Below are 25907 nucleotides of genomic sequence, written 5' to 3' on the forward strand. Positions count from 1 at the left end.
TAGATTATAGATAAATAATCCCTTTTCCCTGCACAGACGCGGCTTACATCGTCACTATTATAAAAATTTGTAACACATGTTATCGTTTCTCTTCCTATTGCCGCAGAGCTTCAACTCTTTTCAGGCACCACCATTATTCCTTTCTCTTGCTGCAATGCTTTTGCTTTGTTAGCCGTATATTGAGAAACATTGAGCTCCTGCATAATTCTAAATGTAGTCCAACTTTTGGGAAGTGTAGTTAAAATCCGTATTGCTCATTGCTGTTTCTTGTTTCTTTATATTTCTCCTTAACCCATTATTGCCCAACTTATTTTTCACGCGCATCACAAATTGTGTTTTCCGATCGAAGAAAAATGATGTGGTCATTCCAGTAAAATTATTTTTGTACTCAAAGTAGCTGATATCCTAAGGAACAACCATTGAAAATTTAAGATTGATCGGTTAATCGGTTCTTGAGATATCGTGATCGCTGTGGATGAACTTTTCAACAAAATGCAACTCCGAGATAATCGAGTTTTACTGTCGGTGCAACGAGTCAAATGGTCTAGCGTATCAAACACTACGCAACGCCTACGAGTGATCAACGGTCTATGAATAGCTGTAACTCAAGTTTTAATATTCCGATCTTAATGAAACTTTGAGAAAATTTTTCTCAGCGTATGTAGTTTCAGAATATCTGATTTACAAAAATTCGATTTTTTTCATCCTAGCAAAAATGTGTAACCCCTTAAGGGAAAATCGATTAAAAACAAAACATAAACACCGGTTTAACCACTCTAACTTCTCTAAACATATTCTTCAAGAGTATATGAACAATATTAACTCGTTGATAATGCCTGTTCTGCGTTATTAATTGAGTAATAGGAGTTATTCTTAGCACCTACTATATATAGTAGGTTAGGCAATAATGGGTTAAGTTGTGTAAGAATTTCATTATCGTCCGACAAAGGTGCGTTGTAAGTGGTAACGATCGATTCAGAACTGGGTGCTTCTAACGACTCTGAAAATACATATGATAGATTGGTTATCTGAAAAAAATCATACAAATGATTCCTTTTTTTATTATTTACCTTGGTAGGAAAGAATCCAGAAGGTCCTACAATGGCGGTCAATGATTCGAAAGACTCTGAAAAAACGTTTCAAAGAACAAGAGTTCGTGTTAGTAGTTTGAAGAAAAGAATTGATTTTTTTTTTAAAAAAAACAATCATATCATATTTTCGACAATATACCGATTCTCGATGGTCCTGCAACGGCTTCTTCGGTCTCGGGATCATTTGGTTCATACAGTTTATTGTAGCAACGAAAACAAATGAAGGAGCTGCTATTTTCTATTATCTATTTTCATCTTTTTTTTCATTGCACAATCGTACAATTTATTGGTGAGTTTTCTGATACGCGTACTCAATATCCAAATACCACAAACTGAACACTTACGTTTCTTTTTAAGAGATTCTTCAATTGAACTGTTGTTGTAGGAAACTCTGTTTTCTAACTGATAATTTCTTTCAAAACATTCCCGGTTTTATGTAATATATTCGAACCTACGAGCTAGTGATGTAGTACCAGCAAAAGCAAAATTTACCTATTTCTTCAACTTTCTTGCGACAAAAGCTATTGAAACAAACCCAAAATACAGGTAAAAATTCCCTACCTTCCCAAAAACTATCTGCTAGTCATACCAACCATGTCCTTTGTCTCAGCAAATAGGTTGAATACTCTTTTTTTTCAATCCGAGCAACACTTCCAATCTAGCCAACGTGGACGTTCGGTAAAAATATTTTGAACGCGAGGGGAGGGCAGGATCTGCAATGTCTGAATGTTTTTCTACATGGTTAATGGACAGCCCCCAGGTTGAAACGAATGTTGCACCCAGCTTGTAAGTAAATCATAGATTTCTTTATTATCAGCTGCTGTGACTCGCTGGAAGTGTATGGTGAACTACCATGCGGTTACATCGTTTCCATGCATGTGGGGTGTATACATAGACTTTTTATTTTCAAATAATTATATCTCCGAAACCCCTAGATCTGGTTCAAAAATAAGTTTGAAGATGTTGTGTAGAATTGAATGATCTTTCAAATAAAAATATAAAAGTATGGAGTATTCAAGGACCCTCGCAGTGAAAATCAAGAAAAACCATTTAATGCATATTTTGTTCGTACAAAACTCAATATTTTTTAAAGTTAGTAATTTTTTCTTGAAACTACACTTAAATACCTTTCATTTGATCTGAAAGCCAATGGGTCTACGTGGTTTATGAACGGGCCCTTGTTTGTTTCATAAATTTTATTATTTTAATTTATTTTTTTGTTTTATTCCTATTGTTCATTTCATTCATTTTATTCGTTTTATTCATTTCATTTATTTTGTTCCTTTTAATATTTTCTTTTTCAGTTCATATAAATTATTCATTTCATTAATTTGGTTAGTTCTGTTCAGTCATTCTTGTTGTTAATATCATACTATTTGTTAGTTTCAAACAATTTAATTCATTCTATTAATTTTATTAGCTTTTTAAAAATTGTTCAACTTTCATTTGAGCTGAACTAATTTGATTTATTCATTTGATTCATTTTATTTATATTATTTATTCGTCCATGGCTTAAAACTGTGTTTATCTCACCTCTAATCGAGTGCCAACTTCGCGTTAATTTTGCAAACTAATGAATTATCCAACAGTAATATGTGTAGGAAATGTCTCATCTCATCGGTTTTTTTATGTTAATCAAACTGTGAAACATTGGTCAAGAATGGGCAAATTTACCCCATCAGAAATGACGGCAGTCTCGATTTTGACGTTTCCTTCTTGTGAGAACGTGCAGCTTCACAATCGTCTCACTTCTCATCGGTCATGTTTTCAATTCCTATTCCTCACATACCCCATCCCCAAAAAAAAATTACATACACATTTTAACCCGAAGAGAAACTATTTTCGCCATCCTGGAAAATGTGTACTGTCAAATTCTCCCGATATGGTGCCCGAGTAAGAGAGCCACGAGGAGCAGTAGCAAATGGTTTTCGCATATCACACACTGGTCCACACGGGTTTGAATCCTTCGGCAGAGCTAGCAAACCAGTCAGTCAGCGGACATCGCGCGGAGAGTATACTGAACAGCTTTCCCGGACCCCCTACGGAGACGGAGGATATAACAAGTAGAAAAGTGGCTTTTTTAAATTTCTTGTGATTCGGGAAACACGTTTTTGTCGGGTTTCGATATTCGATGATGGATGATCCGAGCGCTGGGAATATTCGGTTAATGTGTTTAAAATAATGTAAAAACTCGTGTGAAGGAGCACGCTCCAAAAATGTTTGCGAAAATAAAACAGAGGTGCTAAACTCCTGTGATACCGAAGGAATCGTTCGCCCCCGAGGGCGTGAAACCTGAAACAATTCGCACGCTAATATTGATTGTGTGAAAAACGGACGATTTTGAATCCCGTACTACCCACCCGCAATCCTGCTTCCGCACCAGGCATTGAATTTGTTTCAGTTCTGCCTCTCTGTGTGTTACCCCCACCCCGCCTCCTGCCAACAGTCTAACGCACGTCAACTCGCGGTAGAATCCTTCAGCTGGCTGGTGTGATAAAGGAACTGGCAGAATTCGCGTGTCAATCCGTCCGTGCGTTTTCATCCTGCTACCACCGTACTCGTTCCGTTCGCTCATCGGAGGAACTCGTTGAGAACGCGAGAGAGAGATCGAACGTGGACACATACGATTGTGGGAGAGAAACAATCGGGAGAGCTGGGTGGTGAGTTCCTTCTCAAATGTTGGTAAGTTCCGCGTGCAGATCTCACCAACTGAAACCAATGCATGATTTGTACGGGGTGGTCGGGAAATTCTGTGATTTTCCTCGCGAATCAGTACAGAAGGATCACACAGTGAGCATCCTCTCGCGGCTCATAAGGATTCGCCTGTTTTCGGCTGACTCTTCGCCGTTTGCTACTGCTCCCACCGCTGGTACTGGTGTGTGACTGTTAAGGGCGGTTCCGCAGACTGGTAACATTGCTCTGCACCGTTGCAGAAGTGATTTGCCTATTTTTGCGGGTTAAAACTGTAGAAAACTAGCGTGGAAAAGTGCTTGTTCTAGGACGAAAGTGGCCAGTGATTTCGAGTGTATATTATTTCGATTGGCGTGATTGTTCCGGCTGTTCAATTTCGGTAAATGTTCAAAGCCTGAAGTAGGCCGCAAGGTGAGCAAAAGAAAACCTCATCTACAGTGTGAGTTGTCCCCGGGGAGACAAACTTTCGTCGGCGTATTTGGCTGAATATTATAGACTCCCGTGTGATCGAAGGGCTCAATCGTGCGAATAAGTTAAACCGTGTGTATTCCTAGAATTAGTTGGTCATGAATCAGTGCAAAGATTGCAAACATTTGCCTGTTCAAAATTGCTGGCCCTTGACGCAGCCCCGAAAATATCGATAAAAGATTGTGTGTGGACCACAGAGACAGAAAGGGAGACATTGTGAGAGCCAGAGTGGGACACCCTCCGCGAAAATCGTTGGGGAGAGCGAAGCAGAAATCGCTGAAGTGAAAGAGCGATTGTGTGTGAGTGTATGTCAAATGTGTGCAAGTGAGAAGGAATTGCTAATGGAAAAGCTGATGATACTTTGAGCCCAGGCTGCGGCGAATCGGCACCTCACCGGAGGACATCAGGGTCAGGGGAAGACAAGTGTGCAAATTCGATTTTTTGTCTCACTCTTCGGAACACTTCCCTTCACCCTAACTTTTCGGGTTTGTTTTCATCCCAGTGGCCCACTGGAGCGCCAGCAGGCCAGCAGTGCTAGGTAAAATACATCCCATTACCACCCACTCGCTCGCACGTTCTCGCTCAGTGTACCGTTCACTCATCGCTCTGCCTGGATGTGTGTGACTAAGTGTTTATGCGAAAAACAGAGTGTGGTGCTCGGACGGCGAAAAAAGCAGAACTAGGAGAAAGCAAACAATGTGGAAAAGCGTGAAAAACTGCTGAAAATTACACAACTATAAATTGTGCTCGGGCTGCAACAAATACGACCGGAGAAGAAAAGGATCCTTTTATCCTCTCGAAAAACAAAATCCTTAGTCGACAGATAAATATACCACTGAGTGTGTAAGTGTGTTTGGAACTGAAAGGGACGGGAAAAGTAGTGCCAGGACTCCTGCAGCTGGAAGATTTTGCAGCACGAATCTTGTAAATCCGATAGAACAAAGTGAATTTTTTCCGCTCCTGACGAAACAAGGAAAAACAATAGTTCCAACAGAAAAAAGCTAGTGTCCTTTTTGGAAAAAATAGGAAGTTACGGTTTGTGAAATATAGTGAGTGATTCCTAGTAAAAGAAAAAAAAACCTTGAGTGCGGATAGATTATTGTTCGGTGAACTTCAAAGAACTGTCGCTGTAAGGCTAATTCGAGTGCTGTGTGCGTGTGAAATCGGGTGCCACATTAGCAAGCAAACGAACGGAAGGAAAAATACCGGAGGTCCCAATCACAAATACACAGGTCGTGCGTTTCTAAGAAAATAAAAGAAGAAATTAAACGTTTGGGAGGTTCGCTGTGTTTGAATTGTTGGCGTACGAGATTTGCTCAGCTGAAGTTCGCGGAATTAAGGTGAGACTGGTTACGATGTTCTGTCGTTGTATTGATATTAAAAATACGTCTTCTGACTTGTATATCATATGTATGTTGCCCTGAAGTCTTTTTTATCAATGGATGTCAATGTGCAGGTCAGTTTATCTGAGATTCTTAAGCACCAATAAATTTGGGTAGGTGTAAACAGATGTAAACATACATTCGATGAAAGTGATACAGCATTACATCCCAAAGATGATTCATTTGGATATGTTTATTCCATGGCTTCTAAAATGAGACATATTGTAAAGGAAATTGAAGAGATATTAAAACGTTTTAAGGCCATTGATACCAAATTTGCGATTTCACAGTCTCCTGCATTACACATTACTTGTGTTGACCGCAGAATAACTTATGCGGCCTGCTTTACATCATCGATAAAAATCGAATGCGTTTTTATTATGTAAGTCAATAGCTTATTACGTAAGTAATAGATAGATATCTTCAAGTGCATTGAATTTTTATAAGGTCTATCCACATATTATAATCCGCTATTCTCAGTACACTGACACAAAAAAATCCGTTCATAATTTATGAAAAAAAATCCCGATCTCGTGAACTAAACAATTTACAAAAATCACAATCAAGCTCCTGAAATTATAAATCTCGCTTTCATGAAACTATTTGGGTTTCCAAAAAAGCAAGCTCGCACCAAAAATATACGCAACGTTACATTGGGTTAGGGGCCGTACACAAATGACGTAGCTTTTTTCGGCGATTTTGGACCCCTCCCTTCCCCTCGTAGTATTTGGTCACAAAGTTCTAACCTCCCCCTCGTAAATAACGTAGCATTTACCTACCCCCTCCCCCTAGTCCCATGCAAAGCGGCCGGGGATGAAAATAAGTTACATATGTTTTTCAAAAAAAAAATGTTTGACGACTTTTATCAACATTTTCATTATAACAGCAAATTGCGTGCAAAATAAGGCCATTTCATGACAAATGTAGTGTTGATAGTTTTGTTTTGAATTTTATATATCAAGGGAGCATGAAGAGAAGTTCTCTCAGTTCACAATCCAGCAGCTGCCAATGATTCTAAGAAGCATACGTTCATCTAAATTACTAAATTTTGTTTGGATGAATCCGAAGTGAAAATTTAATTCAGCTTCCAAACTAAGGCTACTAGTTAGCAACATTAGCTAACTAATGTAGCAAGTTAAATCCGCATTCAAAATCTTTTCATATTTTTGCGAACTTGTAATTCCGCGAATCGTAAAATTTACCTCATGAAAAACCGCATCAAAAGTAACTTGTTTGAATTTAAATTTTTTTTCTCTTGGGAATGGAGTATCATTAAATTGTTGTCTGTAAACAATAAGTTTTAAACTTGATGCTACGTTGCACAACTTTTGACCCTACCCTCCACCTCGTCACACATCGTCACAAATTTGGTATACCCCCCATTACAGTGGTTGTTCCCTGGAGATGTTTAGTTTTGTTATGATTCGTGTTCATAATTTGGGAATACACTACTGGTTTGTAAAAACAATATTAACTAAAAGAGCCGACAGTTAAACAATCTTTATGATTTTAGCTGTTTAGTCACAGTTTTCTCAATATCTCATCACGTTTTCGCGATATTTTATTCATGAATTACCTATCGGATTTTCTGGCAGAATAGTGTGATTTATGTTAAAGATTTCAGGGTGTTAGTCACGATTTTCGTAATTGTTTGTTGTTTGTTTATTTGGGGCTTTAACCTTAAAGGTCACTCGCCCGCATAATTTTCGTTATTCATATGCATGTTATCGTGATATTTTGGTCTTGAGCTTACTATCGAATTTTACACGTGGAGTATTGTGACTCATGTTAATGATATCAGCAGTTTAATCGTGACATTCGTAATTTCTCTTCGTCTTATCGTATTATGTTATTTGTTTTGTGAACTGTATCACAAACGCGATTTGGGTTGGCATGTTGCCACCCAAGTAACAATTAAAGTTTTATAGCATGCTACAAGTGCAATCTAAGTTCTATGAGTGGCTATAAAACCATTATAAAACCTCATTTGTTACTAGGGCATTCACCTCTGAGACAGAACTCTTATCCCTTACCTCTCCACGGTGCCAATCGGAGTACAGGCCACCCTATACCGTTTTTGCTGATCTATCTCCAACCGCTGTCAGTTTATTCACTTCGACAGTTTGATAGATTGGAGTCTGTCTCGGTTTCGTTTCGAGTGGGAGAGGCATTAGAGAAGATCGGCTAGGATCTGTGGTCGTATGCTGACAGGAAAGGAGGACAAACGACGCGCGCGAGCATCTGCTAGTGTATTCGTCATGCAGAATGAATCGTTCGGCGAATGACCCTAAGGTTAAAACCTCTATAATCATCTAATATATCTAAAATATATCTGAAATAAAATCGTTTGGTGCGGTAATGGTTATTTTGGGCAGCTCAAATTTATTTCATTTATCCATACGATGCGCACAGATTTAAAAACATTGTACAATGTTCGAGGGCCTAATAGATTTACATTTCTTTCAAAAGAAATGTATTGGATTCGTTCCAATTTTTAAAAATTTTTCGAGGCCCGAGAGGCTGATTATCATACACCAATCGACTCAGCTCGATAAATTTAGAGAATGTCTGCATGTGTGTGTGTACATGCATGTATACTAATATCATTGAATTATCTCAGCATTGGCAACAATGATCGAATCTTAACGACCCTAGTTTCAAATGAAAGGCCCATATGACTATTGGAAGCTATTATTTTGGTTTTTGTATATATTGTATACTTTCTGAGATTAAAATACGACATGTTTTAAGTATATAACTTTAAAAAAAACAAATTTTTTCGCTTGTGTATATAAGCTTATAAAAATATCTTTCTAACAAGCTATAGATTATCAAAACGCCGTTCGCAAACGGCGGAGATAATAAACATTTTATATTTTTATTCCTCACTTAAATGAGACCGTTACATAAAGAGTATTACTTTACTGGCATTTTGGGGGATAAATTAAACCGACTTTGAATATTCATCTACGTAATTGAATCTGAAACCATTTTGTGAATTTACTCAATAATGAATGACCTATTTCTCAAAAAATACTATGAAAGTTCTCTATAAAGATAAAGAGCCAGTTTTTTTTCAAAGTTCAGGTGTTTGATTCTTGCATTAGGTATTGCGACGAACCGTGAGTTTAAGACCAGGTTCCTCAAAAAAAAAATTCGAATTCCATGTATTGTTCCAAAAATATTTCAAAATTAAGCCTTTTACAGATAAAAGTACAAATATAAAACTACTCAAAATTATATTTTCTTTTATTTTTTTCTGTTATATCGGCTCTGAAACTAGCTGCTCAAACTCGTCCGATTAGTTTGGTGAGTGTCATCATTTCTTGGAAACATTTAATAATTTTTTTAAGTTAAAAAATTGAAAAAAGAAGAAAAGTCCGCCATTTTGTGTTTTCAGGTGGAAATGTTTCATTGTGGTACCGACCATAGCCAATTCGATACAGAATATGAAACTGTTTAGATTTTTGCTATCAGATTATTCGTTTCCAAGAAATGATGACACTCACCAAACCAATCGGACGAGCTTGAGCAGCTGGTTTCTGAGCCGCCATAATAAAACAAAATATGTTTTTAAGTAGTTCGATATTCGTACTTTTATCTGTAAAAACTTTAATTCTGAAATATTTGGAACAATAAATAGAATTTAAAAAAAAAACACATTTTTTGGAGGAATTTGGCCTTAATGTTTGATAGTAAATGAATATATAGATTATCATATAATCCTCCTAGCAGTGAGGTAAAAGCTTTCTCATATAGTTCATATTCAAATTATATTCGTGGCATCACCAAAAGCAACTATCTTTTTGAATCGATGACCAAGTGACAAATTAAAACACACATGCTACTTCCCAGGGTAATGATATTATTTTCGGCCTGTTTCTATCATCACCCCATTCACACAAAACCGTTGGTTTGAGCAGTATCTACCATCCTTGTTCAACGTATTGGTTCAAATAGTAGTGCGATAATTGGAGCAACAGAAGAATTTCACCATTTTCAGGCCGATTTCCAATTCATACGAATGATTTTTCATAATCAATGTAACTAAAACATATTTATTCGCAAAGAAAAATTTAACTTGTGTTACAAGAATGTTAATACCTCCAGGAACACTTTCGATGGCCACTTGCTTTTTTAAGAAATGATAATTTGACATATTTATTTTGCATGGTCCTGGTTTGTATAGGAATCGTTTATCCATATCTTCGGACCGTGAATTACGAACGAAAAAATTCGCAAAAACTTTAAAAATAATTAGAAAGAAACTGCACTGCATGCTCGGTTTTTATGATATCCATAAGCAAATCTCCCTAGACACTTCAATGTCAAAGTATGCATTTGCATAGGAGTAAATAGAAGGGTGTGCCCTTCTATTTACTCCTATGCAACTGCATTCTTTGAAATATCTACCGGTATCATTGATGAACTGTATTTTCTCTCTCTCTCTCTCTCTCTCTCTCTCTCTCTGTCAATCTCTGTTTAATGGGCTTGAAAGCACGTGTGACCTTATTTCAGTTATCTTTTTCCAATTATGCGCTAAAATACTGGCCCTGAACATTTGATTTTGTTGCAAAAGTCCTAAGCATAAGTATTTACTAATTCTGAAATATTTAAAAATCTTTTTAAGAGTGTCACTATCAATTCAAACAAAATTTTGAGCAAGAAAATGGTACAGAATATTTTAATCACCTGTTTGTATTAAGCCTTCCTATAGTGCGTCTTTGAGTTCCAAAACAAATTGAACGTTCCAGTATCGTGATAACTAATTAAGGTCCATCAATAAAATAGCAACACCAGAATACACTGATGTTTTTATATGGGGAGATTCGTACCGCATAAAAAAATCCGCATGAAAAAACCGCATTACTTTGAAAATCCGCATAAAAAACCGCATAACTTTGAAAATCTGCATAAAAAACCGCATAGCTTTGAAAATCCACATAAAAACACATAAGTTTCAAAATCCACATAATAAATCCGCATAAAAAACACATTACTTTGAAAATCTACACAAAAACCACATAAAGTTGAAAATCCACATTAAAAGATAATCTTTAAAGAGGAAAAGTTACTTAGGAGTTCAGAAACTAGAAGTAGATAATGTGAGGGACATATCCGTAGTATTGGTTGTTGGTATTCCAATACTATTTTTATTTTTAAACGAATACCGTTACCGTTATTTGTTGGTTGCTAAGAGCGAACAATTTGATAAATTTCTTCGCAAATTCTTCGTTAATTAAATTTTGAACCTTTGTATCTTAAAATCATAATTAACGAGACATGGAGTCTTCGCAAAGCTTTTTAAAATGTCAAGCATTACTTGACAACGGATAGAATAATTATTATAATTATAATTCACTACCCAAGCAATCTTTTGAAATCCAATTACAAATCGTGGGTATCCCCAATTGTCGTGCTTTTACAAATTAAGCTTAGAAAGGTGAGGTCCGTATCATTATATAGGGTAAAGTGCCTATTTTCACCATACTAAGCAAGGTGCCTCACTAATTCGTTAATTTCTCGGCCTACAATCAATGGAATGCGCAAAAATTGATATCAACAGTTTTGCTTCGTTGTTAAGAACCAATATAATGACACAAATGCGCTAAAAACAGTGCAATTCTCGTGTTTGAGCGCAACGAAAACGCGAATCGAGTGCCCCCATTGTTGCGCTATCATTTGACTCAGTGTGTTGAACAAAGATGACAGATACTGCTCTAACCAACGGCTTCAAATGGGTAGGGTGATAATAAAAACATGGTGAAAATGGGCTCATCACCCTACCTCTCATTTGAGACTAAGTTTGTGCTAATCGGCCCAGCCATCATCGACGAACTGAGTCGATGGGTATATGACAATCGGCCCTCCGTTCTGGGGGGATTATGTTGCCAATGTTCAGAGTGATTGCATAACCTTTTTTATAAGAAAGGCCAAATCCCGAAAAGTCGATACTCTTTTTTTTTTTTTTGATGTGGCATAAAATCTTAAGGTTTCGAGTTGCAGTTTGCAGACATTTGGCATAGAAAATACGAAGTCAATCTCTAAAATTTCATGGGGCCCTCCCTTCAAATAAAAATTTTAGTTCCGGCTTATGTGGGAATTTCTTATGTGACCGGACGATTCAATCTGCACGAAATTTTGTGGCAGTCTATGGGGATAATATGTCTTTCATTTGCAAAAATCGGTAAAGAATTCGTTGCGAAATAGTTGTGATATCAACTTAGGGACTTGCCAAGTTCCCTTGGAGCATCAAGAACCGTCATAGGTGGCCAATGTGGTCAAAGCGACTTCAATGGATCATTAATGACCTAGTCACGCAAACCCAATTAATGTTGCACACATTTTAATATATATATATATATATATATATATATATATATATATATATATATATATATATATATATATATATATATATATATATATATATATATATATATATATATATATATATATATATATATATATATATATATATATATATATATATATATATATATTGCATTTGGATATCATGGTGGTATCAGTTTATATGGGAATTTGCTAAGTACCGCACTTTTCAACACGTAACTCCGGGACCAGAGTACCAATTCAAATAAAATTCAATAGCGACCCATGACGATATTACACCTTTCATTTGACTGTAACTTTGTTAAAATCGTATCAGCGATCTCTGAGAAAAATGAGTGACAGTTATTTGACACATACATACCTGCATACATACACACACACATAGGCACACACATAGAGACTTTTTTCCGATCTCGCCGAATTCGCTTCAGGTGATGCCCTAAAAATTAAAAGGAAGCTGCATAGAAAGAATCGCATAACTTTGAAAATCCGCATAAAAATCGCATAACTTTGAATTCTTATTCTTTTTATACATTTTTTCATTTGAGTTAATTTTATTAATTTTATTTATTATATTCGTTTAATACTTGGAATGCATTCTGATCAGTTTATTCATTTCATTTAACATATTTTTTTCATTGCTTTCATTTTATGTATTTTTTTCCTTTTTTCCTGTTCATACATTTTCTTCAGTTTCTTCAATTTAATATTCTTGCCAATTTTTTTCATTGATTCATTTTTATTATTTCTGTATTATATTGATTTTATTAATGTTGTCCATATTATTTATTTATTTTATTTATTTTGTTCTTTTTATTGATTTGGTTTCTTTTTTAACGTTTAGCACACGGCCTTTCTGGGAAGATCCAGACATGTTGGAAGAATTAAATATTTCTTCAGGCTGAATTACTTTTAAAAATCGTTTTAATCTTTATAAAGAGTGATTGAGTAGACAAAGTGAGAAAGACTATCCAGCAAAAAAATATAGATAGTCTTGAGAAAGACTGTTGCTATTGAAAAACTCTAGGTAAACCAGGAGCTATCAAGATTTGTGACCAGTTTGAAGGAAGGTTCAAGCCGGACTATATATTAAATAACTTATATATTTATTCCTCGCTTATTAAAAATTTAAATAACTAATAGTGAGATCGTTACATAAATAATATTGCTTTACTGATGTTTTAGGGGCAAAACTAAACCGATTTTGAATTATGAAAACACTTCTACGTGATTCAAGGAATTCAATTCCCAAAAAACGTTTTGTGAATTAACTAAATAATGAATTGACTTTTTTCAAAAATTTAAGTGTAAGCTCACTTCAAAGACAAAACAATGTGTAAGTTGACTTAAAAGTGAAAAAATGTTCAAAGTTCATGTATTTACCCGTTGGATTAACCATTGCGTTCAGTCGTGCGTGAGGTAGATGGTGCAATATATGAATACACAGATCATCAAGTAATCCACTTAGTAGTAATAAAGTAGATTTCTAAGATAATTTATATTTATGTTCTCGTAGCATCAGCGAGAGCATGTGTATCATTGAATCTCAAAATTCTAGTGAAAATTTGACTTCATTTGCAAGATTTATGTTGTACTGGTTATGGGGTAAAAATTTCCAGTTGCATTATGTATATGTATTATGTAAGGAATCAAAATATCACCCAATATACAAAAAAAAATGTCACAGCACACCATTCCTTACACGTCCACCCCCTCTAACATAGTGTTTGTGCCAACTTTCACGACCCACATCTATCCTGCTATTTCTAAGTTGCGTCATAAGATCTTCAACTAATCGGAAATATTTGTTAATGCCCAAGCTAGTTCCATGTTTGCGATGAAATGCGATGTTGAAAAACAAAACTACTTTTGTCTGCTGCTTCCCTATAAACAGTTTTTCCGTTTTAGTGTAGAGCTGAAGATAAAGAGTTACTCCTTCGAAACGTTGCACTATGGAGAGTCATGTCGGCAAAAACCGAAAACTACACCAACTCCAATTTAATTCAATTCTATACTGAGCTTTTAGGGAAGATTGAGGAAACTTGATCGCCTTTTCTATTTTTCAATCCAACTGCGTGAGATGATACAATGTGTTGTTTTTATATTTTTATACAAATTCTAGGGGAACTAATAATCATAAAATAGTTATATGGAAATATTACATTGAACAACAAACTGTGAGCATTTCAGGAAAACAACAAACACATGGAAAATACTTTGACTAGTGGACACTCGATCCCTAATTTGAGGACACTTGATTCCTGTTTCTATTATCGCCCTATCCATTTGAAGCCTTTGGTTAGAACAGCGTCTGCCATTTTTGCTCAACGCATTGGCTCAATTGATAGTGCGATATTCGGAGCAACCCAATTCGAGTTTTCGCTGCGCTCAAACAGAAGAATATCGTGATTCTCAAAATATTTTTATTACTATTTTGGAAAACAGAAAAGACGCTCAATTAATGAAATTTCCCCGAGTGCTTTTTAAACTTTTCGTATCTCTATTGAATTTTGAATTATACACATTTGTAAATAAATCAAACACCAAGAATACCTGTTTTGGGTGATAGTATTGAAAGAGTATATTCATTATATTGGAATGAACTTTTATTAACGGAACTAAGTCCAAAAACACCCATACATTAGATCCGGGAAAAAGGTCACAGAAAGACCTCCTGAACTCTCGATGGGAGGTGCAAGTATAATGTTTCTTCTAATTCATATGAAGGTTTCAGTTGCCCATATATGCCTGATGCTAAGAACGTTTTAATTAAAGTTTAATGCCAAAGTTAGTAGAGAGGCGTTGAATAATTCAGGACACGTTTCGTTTGAGTGCTCCATATCGTACACATAAATTAGCTAGGATTACTATGAGAGTTTATGTATTGGACAGATAGTTGATCTGACTACAATTTTTTCATGCAACTTTGCTGTGTAGCAACAAATGGCACTGGCTCCAACTGAAAACCCTATTGTACCTTTTTCATGATCATTGGGACTAAAACATTTATTTGTAAAAAATTAAGAAAATTCAAGAAGAAAAACGAAAATGAAAAGGTGAAAATAAAAACGAATGGAAGCACTTGAAACTGCATTGTATATTAATTAGTCATTTTCCAATTAATGAGATTTTCACAAATATTTCAGAACTTTCTCAAACATTGGTTCTCAAATTCGTACAATTCGTTTTATTGTTTTGCTTTACCTAAATCATTTTTTCGCTAAAATTTCATTCTATATACTCATTTGGTACAGTTCATTAGATTCATGGTTGTTATTTGTTGTGTTTGTTTTATTCATTTTAAATATTTGACTAATTTGAAATATTCGATCAATTCATTTTAACCATTTTTTATTCAGCATTCTTTTTATTCATTTTGTTGATTTAGCTCATTTTATCTTTTTTGTTCGTTTCATTCTTTGGTTTCATTCTGATCAGTTTATTCATTTCATGCCTTTATTCACTTTCTTCATTCAAATAATCTGACTATTTTTTCATTTCTTATTTTACTTTAAAAATGACTTACTCCACTGGGGCTATGTGTCATTTTAAATTCTGAAATATCTTCTATGTAACGAAACTATGTAAAGTTTGCACGCTTATAACACCGCTATTACTTGATGGATTTTAATTCTATCCATTAAACGATTCAGACACGCTCAACTCAAATATATTATATATAGGTGTTATTTTATCAAAACCATAGCAGAAAGCATGGTGTTATACTTGGTTTTAGAATTTTGGTTTATAGCAAATTTTTGTTTTATTAATGATTTAATTTAATTTTTCATTGATTTTCTTTATTGTATTCAGTTTATTCGAGGTTTAATTCCTGCATGACTCAAAACTGTGTTCATCTCACCTCTAATGGGTGCCAGTTTCGCATGAGTTCTGCAAACTAATGAATGATCCAACAGTAATATGTTATGTGAATTATTTCGTCTCACTGCTAGGTAGATTAAATCGGTTTTATCTTATTTATCTCTTATTAGAGATAAATTAAAAAATTATGCCACTTATAATATTGTACTACCATCTAACATTATAGTAATGTACTAACACAGTGATTCTCAATCTTTTTCGTACCACGGACCCCAGGTTGGATTAGAACATTCCTAGTCCCATTGGTAATCCTATTTCTCTTCACTTTCGGTCGGGTGGAGATTCTCCACTGGAGATGCATTCAAGACGAATCACCGAGTGCTAAGAAAATTTGTTAAATGGAAGAAAATTCTAATGCGGTTACAGACGATCATCTCTAGAACTACAAGAATCATAGCAGTAGCCAGTCATCCCGCCAGCGTTGCCATTATACCAATATACCATCTGGCATGGCCAGAGATTATGGAATTTCTAGATAAAAAGATATTCGCTCTATTAATTAATCAAGTATGGGCTCCAATATCCTTCTTACTAAAAAAGCTTTCGGTTTTGTGTTTAAAGTTCCAGATTTTGCCAAACATTTTGCTACTTGACTGCCAGATTTTCTCCAAATGCTACTAGCAACCCTGCGTTCCACTCTCCGAATGAATCACATGCAAAATGACTTCACCAGTGTATGTAGAAAGCATGCCACCACCGACCGGATGCTGACGCGGCTGCTCTGCTGCACGGCTATCCTCTGATCTCGGATGGAATGGGTGGAGTTGCTTGAATTATTAAAGCTTCTGTCGAGGACATTTTATGGGCAAACATGGAATGCCCGGATCCAGAGCCAATGGACGCCGCCGCCAGCTGGGAACAAACCCAGCCGCCGGACGACTGTTTAGACAACTCGTGGTCGGAAGGAAGTACAATATTCGAATTTTTGTGACATCGCCGGTTTTTAATGGGGTGTTCTATAAAAGTTTGCTTTCCCCCAGATTGTGGGTTGCGTTGAATATAATTTTTTTTTTTTCGAGAAGAGATTTATGGCTGGTTGGCGACAAAGAACGTCTGTTTTGATCATTGTCAGCAATCTGATAATATATTCATAAAATCAATGTCGTTTTTATGTGTTAGGGTAGAACGTTAGACAGCCTGATAATAAAACGCTTAATGGAATTTGAGTTTCCTTTTCAATAGACTTCACTGCAAATTCTTAGGGTTCAGAAAATTACGTCGCTAGAGTGTTACGATCCTGTTGACGCTACGAATTATGCCTAACTGTAATCCGAACATACGACCAGCGTCGTACATGTTTTATCCACTAGGGTAGTGATTCTCAATCAGGAGTCCGCGGACCCCTAGGGTGCCGTGAAGTTGTTGCTAGCGGTCCACGAAGAAAAAGATCTTTTCCGAGTGCATATTGAAATTTCAAGTCTAGTTTCCTAACAAACTGAAAATAACATATTGATAGCATATAAAATCGATGTTTATCCGTGGTCCGCAGCAACCCAGAATGATTTCAAAGGGGTGGTACGAAAAAGGTTGAACATCGCTGCACTAGGGCATTATCCAAAAATGCTAATTATAACAAGTGGTCGATATATTAGCAACCGAGTTACCCTTTCAAGCTTATTGATTTCGCCAACATAATTTACGACATAAGTTTGAAACTGATTTATGTTTATTCATACTAATTAGAGCATATAGCATCCATTTGTCATTCTACTTGTGAAATTGGGCACCTGACACAGAATACCAAAAAAAAACTCTACATACACACATAGAACAAATCGTGTAAATTTGCATCTCTTGACCGTGATATATACGAGTATCACAAATCACATAGTTTCACAATTGATTCTAACTTGACATGACATTGAATGTCTAAATCGTGGTATTTGCAACGAAACTCTCGCTTATAGCACTTCTAAATCTTTGGGAAAGTTTCTTCATTTGTTGAGTACTTTAAAATTGTTACGTTAAGAATAAAATGCAGTATGTACCCTAAGTAGTTATAAGCCACGCAAAATAGAGAAAGACCTAAAAATAGCAATAGTAATGTTTGCCAAAAAATCGTCAAATTAAACCACATATTGATTTTAAGGGGGATATACTCAGATAAAAATTAACTTGATCAATTACTGTTCAAATGATTAGAGGTTTATGGGAAGTTTGATGCTGGATCATTAGGCCAAATGACCAATAGGCCAAATGATCGTTAGGCCGAATGGGCATTAGGCAGAATGGTCCTTAGGACAAGTGTCCAGTGCGCTGAATTCACAACAGAGAGAACCAAGTAGAGTAATTAACACTGAACGCATGATTCAAAACAATGCTCAGTTTAAAATGAAGGGTGAATTTTTCGATTTTTTAAATTTCAATGTTTAGCAAACTTTCGTCATCTTTTTAGCTGCATATGTAAATCAAACAAATAGTTTGTTCATCATTAATACAAATGTATATTCAGGAGGTTAGCAAACCAAAACGAATTAGTTCAGTATTCTTCAAGAATTTGTGCAACTGGCGTAATGGAATAAATAAATAAAGTTGTCGCCTAATATGGCTTCGCCACATTGCTTCACGCCATGTGCCGCTCCATCGTATTTAAACTAATCTATAGCCCCTCTGTATGAGTAATACGTGCAAACGGGTGGACCATAGGTTTGCTTGCGAGGGGCCGCCGCTTCCGACGGCGGTCTCCTCGCATAACACTGGCTTCGCCGCAAGAACTAGAGCAGTATAGAAACCGATGATACAGAACGTGTACATCGAAAACGAACCTTTGGGAGCGTAAATGCATCTGTTTTATTGCTCTCGAACAGTGAACGAAAAGCTCCAGATGCTTCGTTAGTGTTCAACCAACCTTATACTAGTGTAATGCAATATCGTACTCCATAGCTACACGTTGTCGGCTACACAGTGCAGAGATAAATAATAAACATCTCGTTACTGTCTTCATACTGTCCCACTTGTGATCGATGCTGCAATGATGAGAAGTTTATTTAGCTCATTTGAACGGCCACTCATCATGTGCCGTTAAGGCTTAGGGTGTAAATAGGTGTTTTAACGAGTTTGTCGGTTCTAGTTCTGATGCTACCTGTTAGTTTTTTTCCAGTAAGGCTTAGTTCCCAACACATACATAGAAACGAAATATTAATAACAGCGGGACAATGATACAAAGCAAAATGCGTCAATGACGATTCTGAAATGCCAGGATATTTTTTTTTCAAATAACTATTTTTTTTGAAAGTGCCCAACTTGAATTTTTGAGGCTTGGTAGGGAACATAATTACCTATCTTGGAACAAAATTTCATCCAAATCAAAGATTGTTTTTTTTTGTAAATCGATTTTAAATTTTTAAAATAGATTTTTTTCAGTGTAGTAGTCGATGAAGAATTATTTCAAAATTTTTATTCAAAAATTTAACTAAGTTTGTGAAAATCACTTCTAAAACTTTTTTTTGTAGGATTTGTCATGGTAAAAAAGTGTGACCCTTTTCAAAAGACATTCTAGATAATTTTTGGAAAAACGAAGTATGCAAAGTGGCTTTGTAAGCAAAAGCAAACACACCACTTCCACAAAACAAAATGTTATGCAATAAAAACTAGACCCGGGCACCCATACTAATTGCGATGTACAAGAAAATAATCTTTTCAAGTATTTTCATCACAAGATGGCAGCTTTTTAGCATTTTTCCACCAGCGAAAAAATTTGAAAAGGAGTCCACGACCGTCTCCCGTACTTTTTAACATTCATAAATTATAGTCGCCTTCCATATTTGGGTATATCAATTTTAAGACACAAAAGCACATTTTAGGTCAGCAAAAAGCGATTTTTTTTAACTCCACCCGTTAATATTTTAGAACAAAATTAGACACTTGACTTCATGGGATTTCTGATATCTCAGAAATAAGTAAAAAATAGCAGGATTTTAGTATTCCGGGGAATGAACGTTTATCGTGATTCCAAGGCAATAAATCCAATAGTTGGAAACTCCAAATAAAACGAACTCCAATTTCCTAAAATTTGAACGGGGTGCACAGTGGTAGCAATCCGAAAAAAAGTGGGACTAAAGCCTTAGATGTCGTTTAAGAGCCTGCATTTCTTCGTAAGGTATGTTCAAAATATTATTCTGCAATTTTTTAAATAAACAAATTTTTGATTGGGCTAGCACCCGAGCAAAAAAAAATCCAAGAAAAATTTTTAGAAGTAAGAAGTCTTAGACAATGTTGTGGAACATGATGTTTTGAATTACTTTGTCATAGACACCAAAGATATCAGCCCTAATTTTCGAAGTGAAATTGTTGTTTTTGCCTTTCTCCTATAGAAAGGTTATGCAATAACTCTGAACATCGTTAACTTAATCCCGGCTCGGAGGGCCGCCTGTCATATACCATTGGACTCAGTTCGTCGAATTCAGCAAATGTCTGTGTGTGTGCGTATGTATGTGTGTGTATGTGTGTATGTATGTATGTATGTGACCACAAATATGCACATCGGTTACTCGCAGTTGGCTGAACCGATTTCATCAAACTTAGTCTCAAATGAAAGGTACAACGTTCCCATAGGCTTTCATTAAATTCATTAAATTCCGAGTTCCGGTTCCGGAGTTACGGGTTTAAGAGTACGGACACACAGCAAATTCACATTTTTGCCTTTCTTCTATAGAAAGGTTATGCAATCACTCTGAACATCGTCAACTTAATCCTGGCCAATTTTTTTTGACTTACATAGGCTTTCTGTATTTCAACTGGGTCGTAGTTAGGGGGATACGGTGAGCACCCCCCCACATCACTCACCACCCTTCCCCAAACCGCCCTTCCCTCATCATGTACCTCTACGCGAATAAAATCTTCTAATTCCTCTGGAATAAATTTTTCTAGTGGGTCTGAAAAACTAGGGCAAAATTTGGTTTGAAATGATTTTGAGTTGAGAAACTAATTTAAAATTTCTTAACAAGTTGAAAATTTTTGGCGGGGTCCAAATCCCCGAACCCTCCTCCAGGATTCGCCGCTGGTTTCAAGTGTTTCAGCGTCGAGATATAGCGACTCAAGTTCGTAGCTGACGATTCATTGTACGTATGTGTAAATCGCACTGAATATTTAATAGACATTTCCACCATTATCAAATATTTCTGTTTCCATATGCAAATCTCTACACTTTAGATATTTCCATTCCTTATTATTCCAAGAATAGATTAAATATTATATAGGAACAGGATAGGAACAGGAATCATTGTTTCGATGACCATTAATACACCACGGTTTAAAACATAAAATACGTTTATTTTATTTTTAATTTATATACTCTATAAGCTGTGAACAAAAAGTTATATTTCACACGCATCTACAAGTAAATAGCACATTGAGTTGATCAGGTACGGTTACAATATGAGAAAGTAAAAATACTAATTTTGAGGTTAAGCTACTAAAGAACAACGATTTCGGCAGTTGGTACACGGTATTTTCAAGAAAATTGTTTGAAATGTACCTAATTTTCTACGACTTTGCTGAAGACATAAAAAAATCAAAAAAATAAATAAATTGTTGAATTGTATTGTGAATTTGTTTTTCGAGGACAGCTATGCTTTTAAACGCTATCTCCGGCCTCAAACAGGTATTGCCCCACTTTTATCAATATATATATATATATATATATATATATATATATATATATATATATATATATATATATATATATATATATATATATATATATATATATATATATATATATATATATATATATATATATATATATATATATATATATATATATATATATATATATATATATATATATATATATATATATATATATATATATATATATATATATATATATATATATATATATATATATATATATATATATATATATATATATATATATATATATATATATATATATATATATATATATATATTGTAGATTTTTTTAGCCGAAATCGCTATTATTTGGCAATTAAACCTCATAATTGGTATTTTTGTAATTTTCCCATATTGTAACCGTAATTGACTAACACAATATGTTCTACATTAGACTGCCCAGAAAAATAATGAATTTTTGAATACTCAATCGGCCCACCCCTGAGTCAATTCTTAGTCCCACCAGGAGTACTTGCTCCAAATTTGAAGCAAATCGGACAAGTCTAGCTACCGAACCAACGTGCTTGAAGTTTGTATGGGATTTTTCGACAATTTACATGGAGAAAACCCTCTTGCTCACATTTTCACCGCTAGGTGGCACTGTATACATCAGATTATCACCAAAAGTGAAACTTAAAAAGATAATTTTATTATCTACAACTTTGTTGAAGACTGCAAAGCGATCCAACTTCAATAGGAAAAGTTATTAAACTTTTAACGAAGTGATGGCTGAGTCAGTTTTGCATGGGGCCTAGCAGTGCATGATAGTGTATCAGTACTAGGTTCTAACAAACTAAACATTTTTGTGGATTAATGGTTAGATTTAGCTGAATAGTATGTTCGGAAGAATTGCAGTACATACTACGAGTTATGTTTTGGTTAGAAAATTTTAGTTCAATCTGTGACCGCATAGATGTCGCCAACACTAACTTTTCAACGGAGAGAGATAAAATATCGAGATGTTTGGAAGAATTACTGCAATATTCTTGTTCTACAACTTTGTAGAAGACACCTAATTTCTATCTCTCTTCGTTGAAAAGTTAGTGTTGGCGCCATCTATGCGGTCAGATCTGGAACTACAATTTTCTAACCAAAACATAACTCGTATTATATACTACAATTCTTCCGAACATACTATTCAGCTAAATCTAACCATTATTCTACAAAAATGTTTAGTTTGTTAGACCCTAGTACTGATACACTACCATGCACTGCTAGGCCCCATGCAAAACTGACTCAGACATCACTTCGTTAAAAGTTTAATAACTTTTCCTATTGGAGTCGGATCGCTTTGCAGTCTTCAACAAAGTTGTAGATAATAAAATTATCTTCTTAAGTTTCACTTTTGGTGATAATCTGATGTATACAGTGCTACCTAGCGGCGAAAATGTGAGCAAGTGGGATTTCTCCATGTAAATTATCGAAAAATTCCATACAAACTTCAAGCACGTTGGTCCGGTAGCTAGACTTGTTCGATTTGGCTCAAATTTGGAGCAGACACTCCTGGTAGGATTAGAAATCGACTCAGGGGTGGGCCGATGGGGGTCATTTTTTTTCTGTCACTCTATTCTACATACTTGTAGGTGAAATATAACTTTTTGCTCGCAGTTTATAGTGCTTATAAATTAAAAAATAAATAAAACCATTTTATAATAAATACCGTCGTATATAAATGGTCATCCAAACAATGAGTCTCATTATATCCTGTTTCTATGTAACATTTAATCTATTATTGGACTAATACATTATCGGACTATCTGAAGTTTGTCTGCAGAAATGTGTCTATGAAAACAGAAATCTTTGATGAAAATAGTGCAAATTTATATGAAAAATAGTTTTAGAAGTCAAAACATTTGTTTTGCAGTATTGATTCCTTCAACAAAATATTCTATCTTAGTGATACCTACAAGTTTGTAGAACATATGAAATTAATTAATTAGAGTTCAACATGTCAAAAACTGATTTTTGGGTCATATTAAGAAAAACATATAAGTTTACTGAAGACACCACCCCTCTAAAAATTTTTTTTAGTTTTTTTTTTGCTCGGCTACTCCACTAAAACCCAATAAAATTTGTTTATTTACAAAATTGCAGAATAATATTATTAACATAAACTACGAAGAATTGTAGGTTCTAAAATGACATCCAAAACCTCAAATAGGTTTTGTCTCATTTATTTTAACATTAGTCCCACTCTGCACAGTCGTCGGAAATGCCAAAAACGTATATTCATTGGGTGTCTTTGATGGAATTATTCGTATGAATATTGCCAATAATCTGATAAAAATTAAAATTAGGTATAGCGCACTATGATCGATCTAAAAAAATAGCTTTTTAAACCGACGAGGTAAAATGCTGGTGTCTTCCACAATGTTTGAGAAATGCTCGTAATGAAGAATTTTGTTGAAGAACTTGAACATGTAAGACTAAAAGTTATCGATTCATAGAGCGTTTTCTATGGCAATCCCCTTAAATTTATTTCTTGGATATAGCTCTTTTTTCATTGTGACTTTTTGTACAAACGATGCTCCAGACAAATGTGGAAGCAATAAATGTGCGTAATACTGTTGAAGACTGCATGTAAAATACTGATTCGTTTTAAAGTTATAGAAGATTTTAACAAATGTTTACGCCTACTTTAACTACGTAAAAAAAGAATGGCGCAAACCAAAATGCACGAGCAGGCACTTTTTTCATTGTCTAGACTATGCATAATAAAAGTAAGAACGATTGATCTGTGGCACTCTAGAACCCTATGAATTAGGTAAGCTCAGTTTTTCATGTTTTTTACTTATATACGAATTTTCTCCAGATTTTTTCGTAAGATTTAGTAATTAATGATGGAACATTTTTTTGCATGCATTAAATTCATTATGACATGTGTATTTAAGTATATTCGAGTTTGGGAGTTTGTCTAAGAAACAGAATGGCATAATCATTTTCAAAACAAAAACACACGAATTGTGAAAAAGATGCAGTTTAACTTTACAACTGAAAATATAGCATATTTGGCAACACTGTAACCTTAAATAACTATTTTTTCTAGATTCCCTGACTCATTTCCTTCAAAATGCATCTTACCGATTGTTCATAGACCAAATGAAGCCAAAGATATGAATAAAAGTTAATAATTGATGATTTTTTTCTATGGAAAATTTTCCATGCACGATTATGACACGCCATACAACTTTTGTCATCAATACGCACCTATGACACGTGTGAGTGCGACTTTTGTTTACATTTTCAGTAACAACTCGCAACATAGTCAACCGATCTTCGTAATATTTGAGAGATTAATACAGAATAGATAGAAGCATAAATTGTCTTCTATGAAGTGTTTCTTTCATTTATAAGTTTGAAGATATTCAATTTCAAACTTTAAAAATCGTTTTTCTCGAAATGTGCTAAATGGCGCTTGTCATAAGATAGCACAACAGCGTCGATGTGTCGACACTGGAATATCGTTTAAAACCAGCGTCGGATCAAGGAGGAAGATTTGGGGGGTCCAGACCCTGCCGAAAATTTTCAACTTGTTAAAAAATTTTAAACTAGTTTTAATTTTAAAGTAGCAACCCTTCATATCATACTCCTACCTAAGCCTTTATAGGTCTAAAGAATTAGGTTGACGATTTTTAGAGTGATTGCATAACCTTTCTATATGAGAAATGCAAAAATATTCCAAAGTCCAAAAAGGTCAATTTCCGTCAAAAAATTTTTTTTTTTGAGATTTAATCAAATCTCAACGTTTTATGCATTTTAAAGTCATTTTGCATCAAAAATGCAAATTCGATTTTGAAATTTTCCCTTACTCCCCCCTTTGAGAATTTTTCATTACAGTTTATATGGGAATTTGCTGTGTGGTCGCACTCTTCAACCCGTAACTCCGGAACTGGAAGTCCAATTAATAAAAAATCGATAGCAGCCGATGGGAAGGTCGTATCTTTCATTTGAGACTAAGTTTGTGCAAATCGGTCCAGCCATCTCTGAGAAACAGAAGTGACATTTTTTCCACATACACACATACATACATACATACATACACACAGACATTTTCCGATCTCGACGAACTGTGTCGAATGGAATATGACACTCGGCCCTCCGGGCCGGGATTAGGTTGACGATTTTTAGGGTAATTGATAACCTTTCTATATGAGAAAGGCAAAAACATGATAAAGTAAGCTTACTCTATTCATGAGGTTCTGGAGGGTCACAAATCAGACCTTATTGCTTTTGTTGTGCTTAGTCTATGCATTAAAAATGCTCGTGCATTTTGGTTTGAACTTTTCTTTCTTTTGCATAGTCGAAGTTGGCGTAAAAAATGTTAAAATCTTCGATGCACTGATAGAATATATTCGTAAATCACTATGCATTAGTTTCCTACAGATAATTTTCATAAAATATACGA

General features: G+C 35.0%; 2 protein-coding genes across 4 annotated transcripts in view; both read left to right on the top strand.

The window, feature by feature from the left end:
• Positions 1-3079: 3079 nt before the first annotated feature.
• LOC131693700 (glucose transporter type 1) overlaps positions 3080-25907 on the top strand; it is a 704006-nt gene continuing 681178 nt past the window's right edge. For all 3 annotated transcript variants that reach the window (XM_058981755.1, XM_058981754.1, XM_058981753.1), the window contains exon 1: positions 3080-5590. The gene's annotated coding sequence lies outside the window, so the exon portion shown is untranslated. The remainder of the gene's footprint in view (positions 5591-25907) is intronic.
• Positions 16680-25907, top strand: part of LOC131688134 (homeobox-like protein HDP1) — a 49884-nt gene continuing 40656 nt past the window's right edge. Inside the window, exon 1 of the mRNA XM_058972286.1 lies at positions 16680-16776. Coding sequence (XP_058828269.1) covers positions 16680-16776 — 97 coding nt within the window. The remainder of the gene's footprint in view (positions 16777-25907) is intronic.

This window comes from Topomyia yanbarensis, chromosome 3, assembly GCF_030247195.1.
Source record: "Topomyia yanbarensis strain Yona2022 chromosome 3, ASM3024719v1, whole genome shotgun sequence".
Lineage (NCBI taxonomy): Eukaryota > Metazoa > Arthropoda > Insecta > Diptera > Culicidae > Topomyia > Topomyia yanbarensis.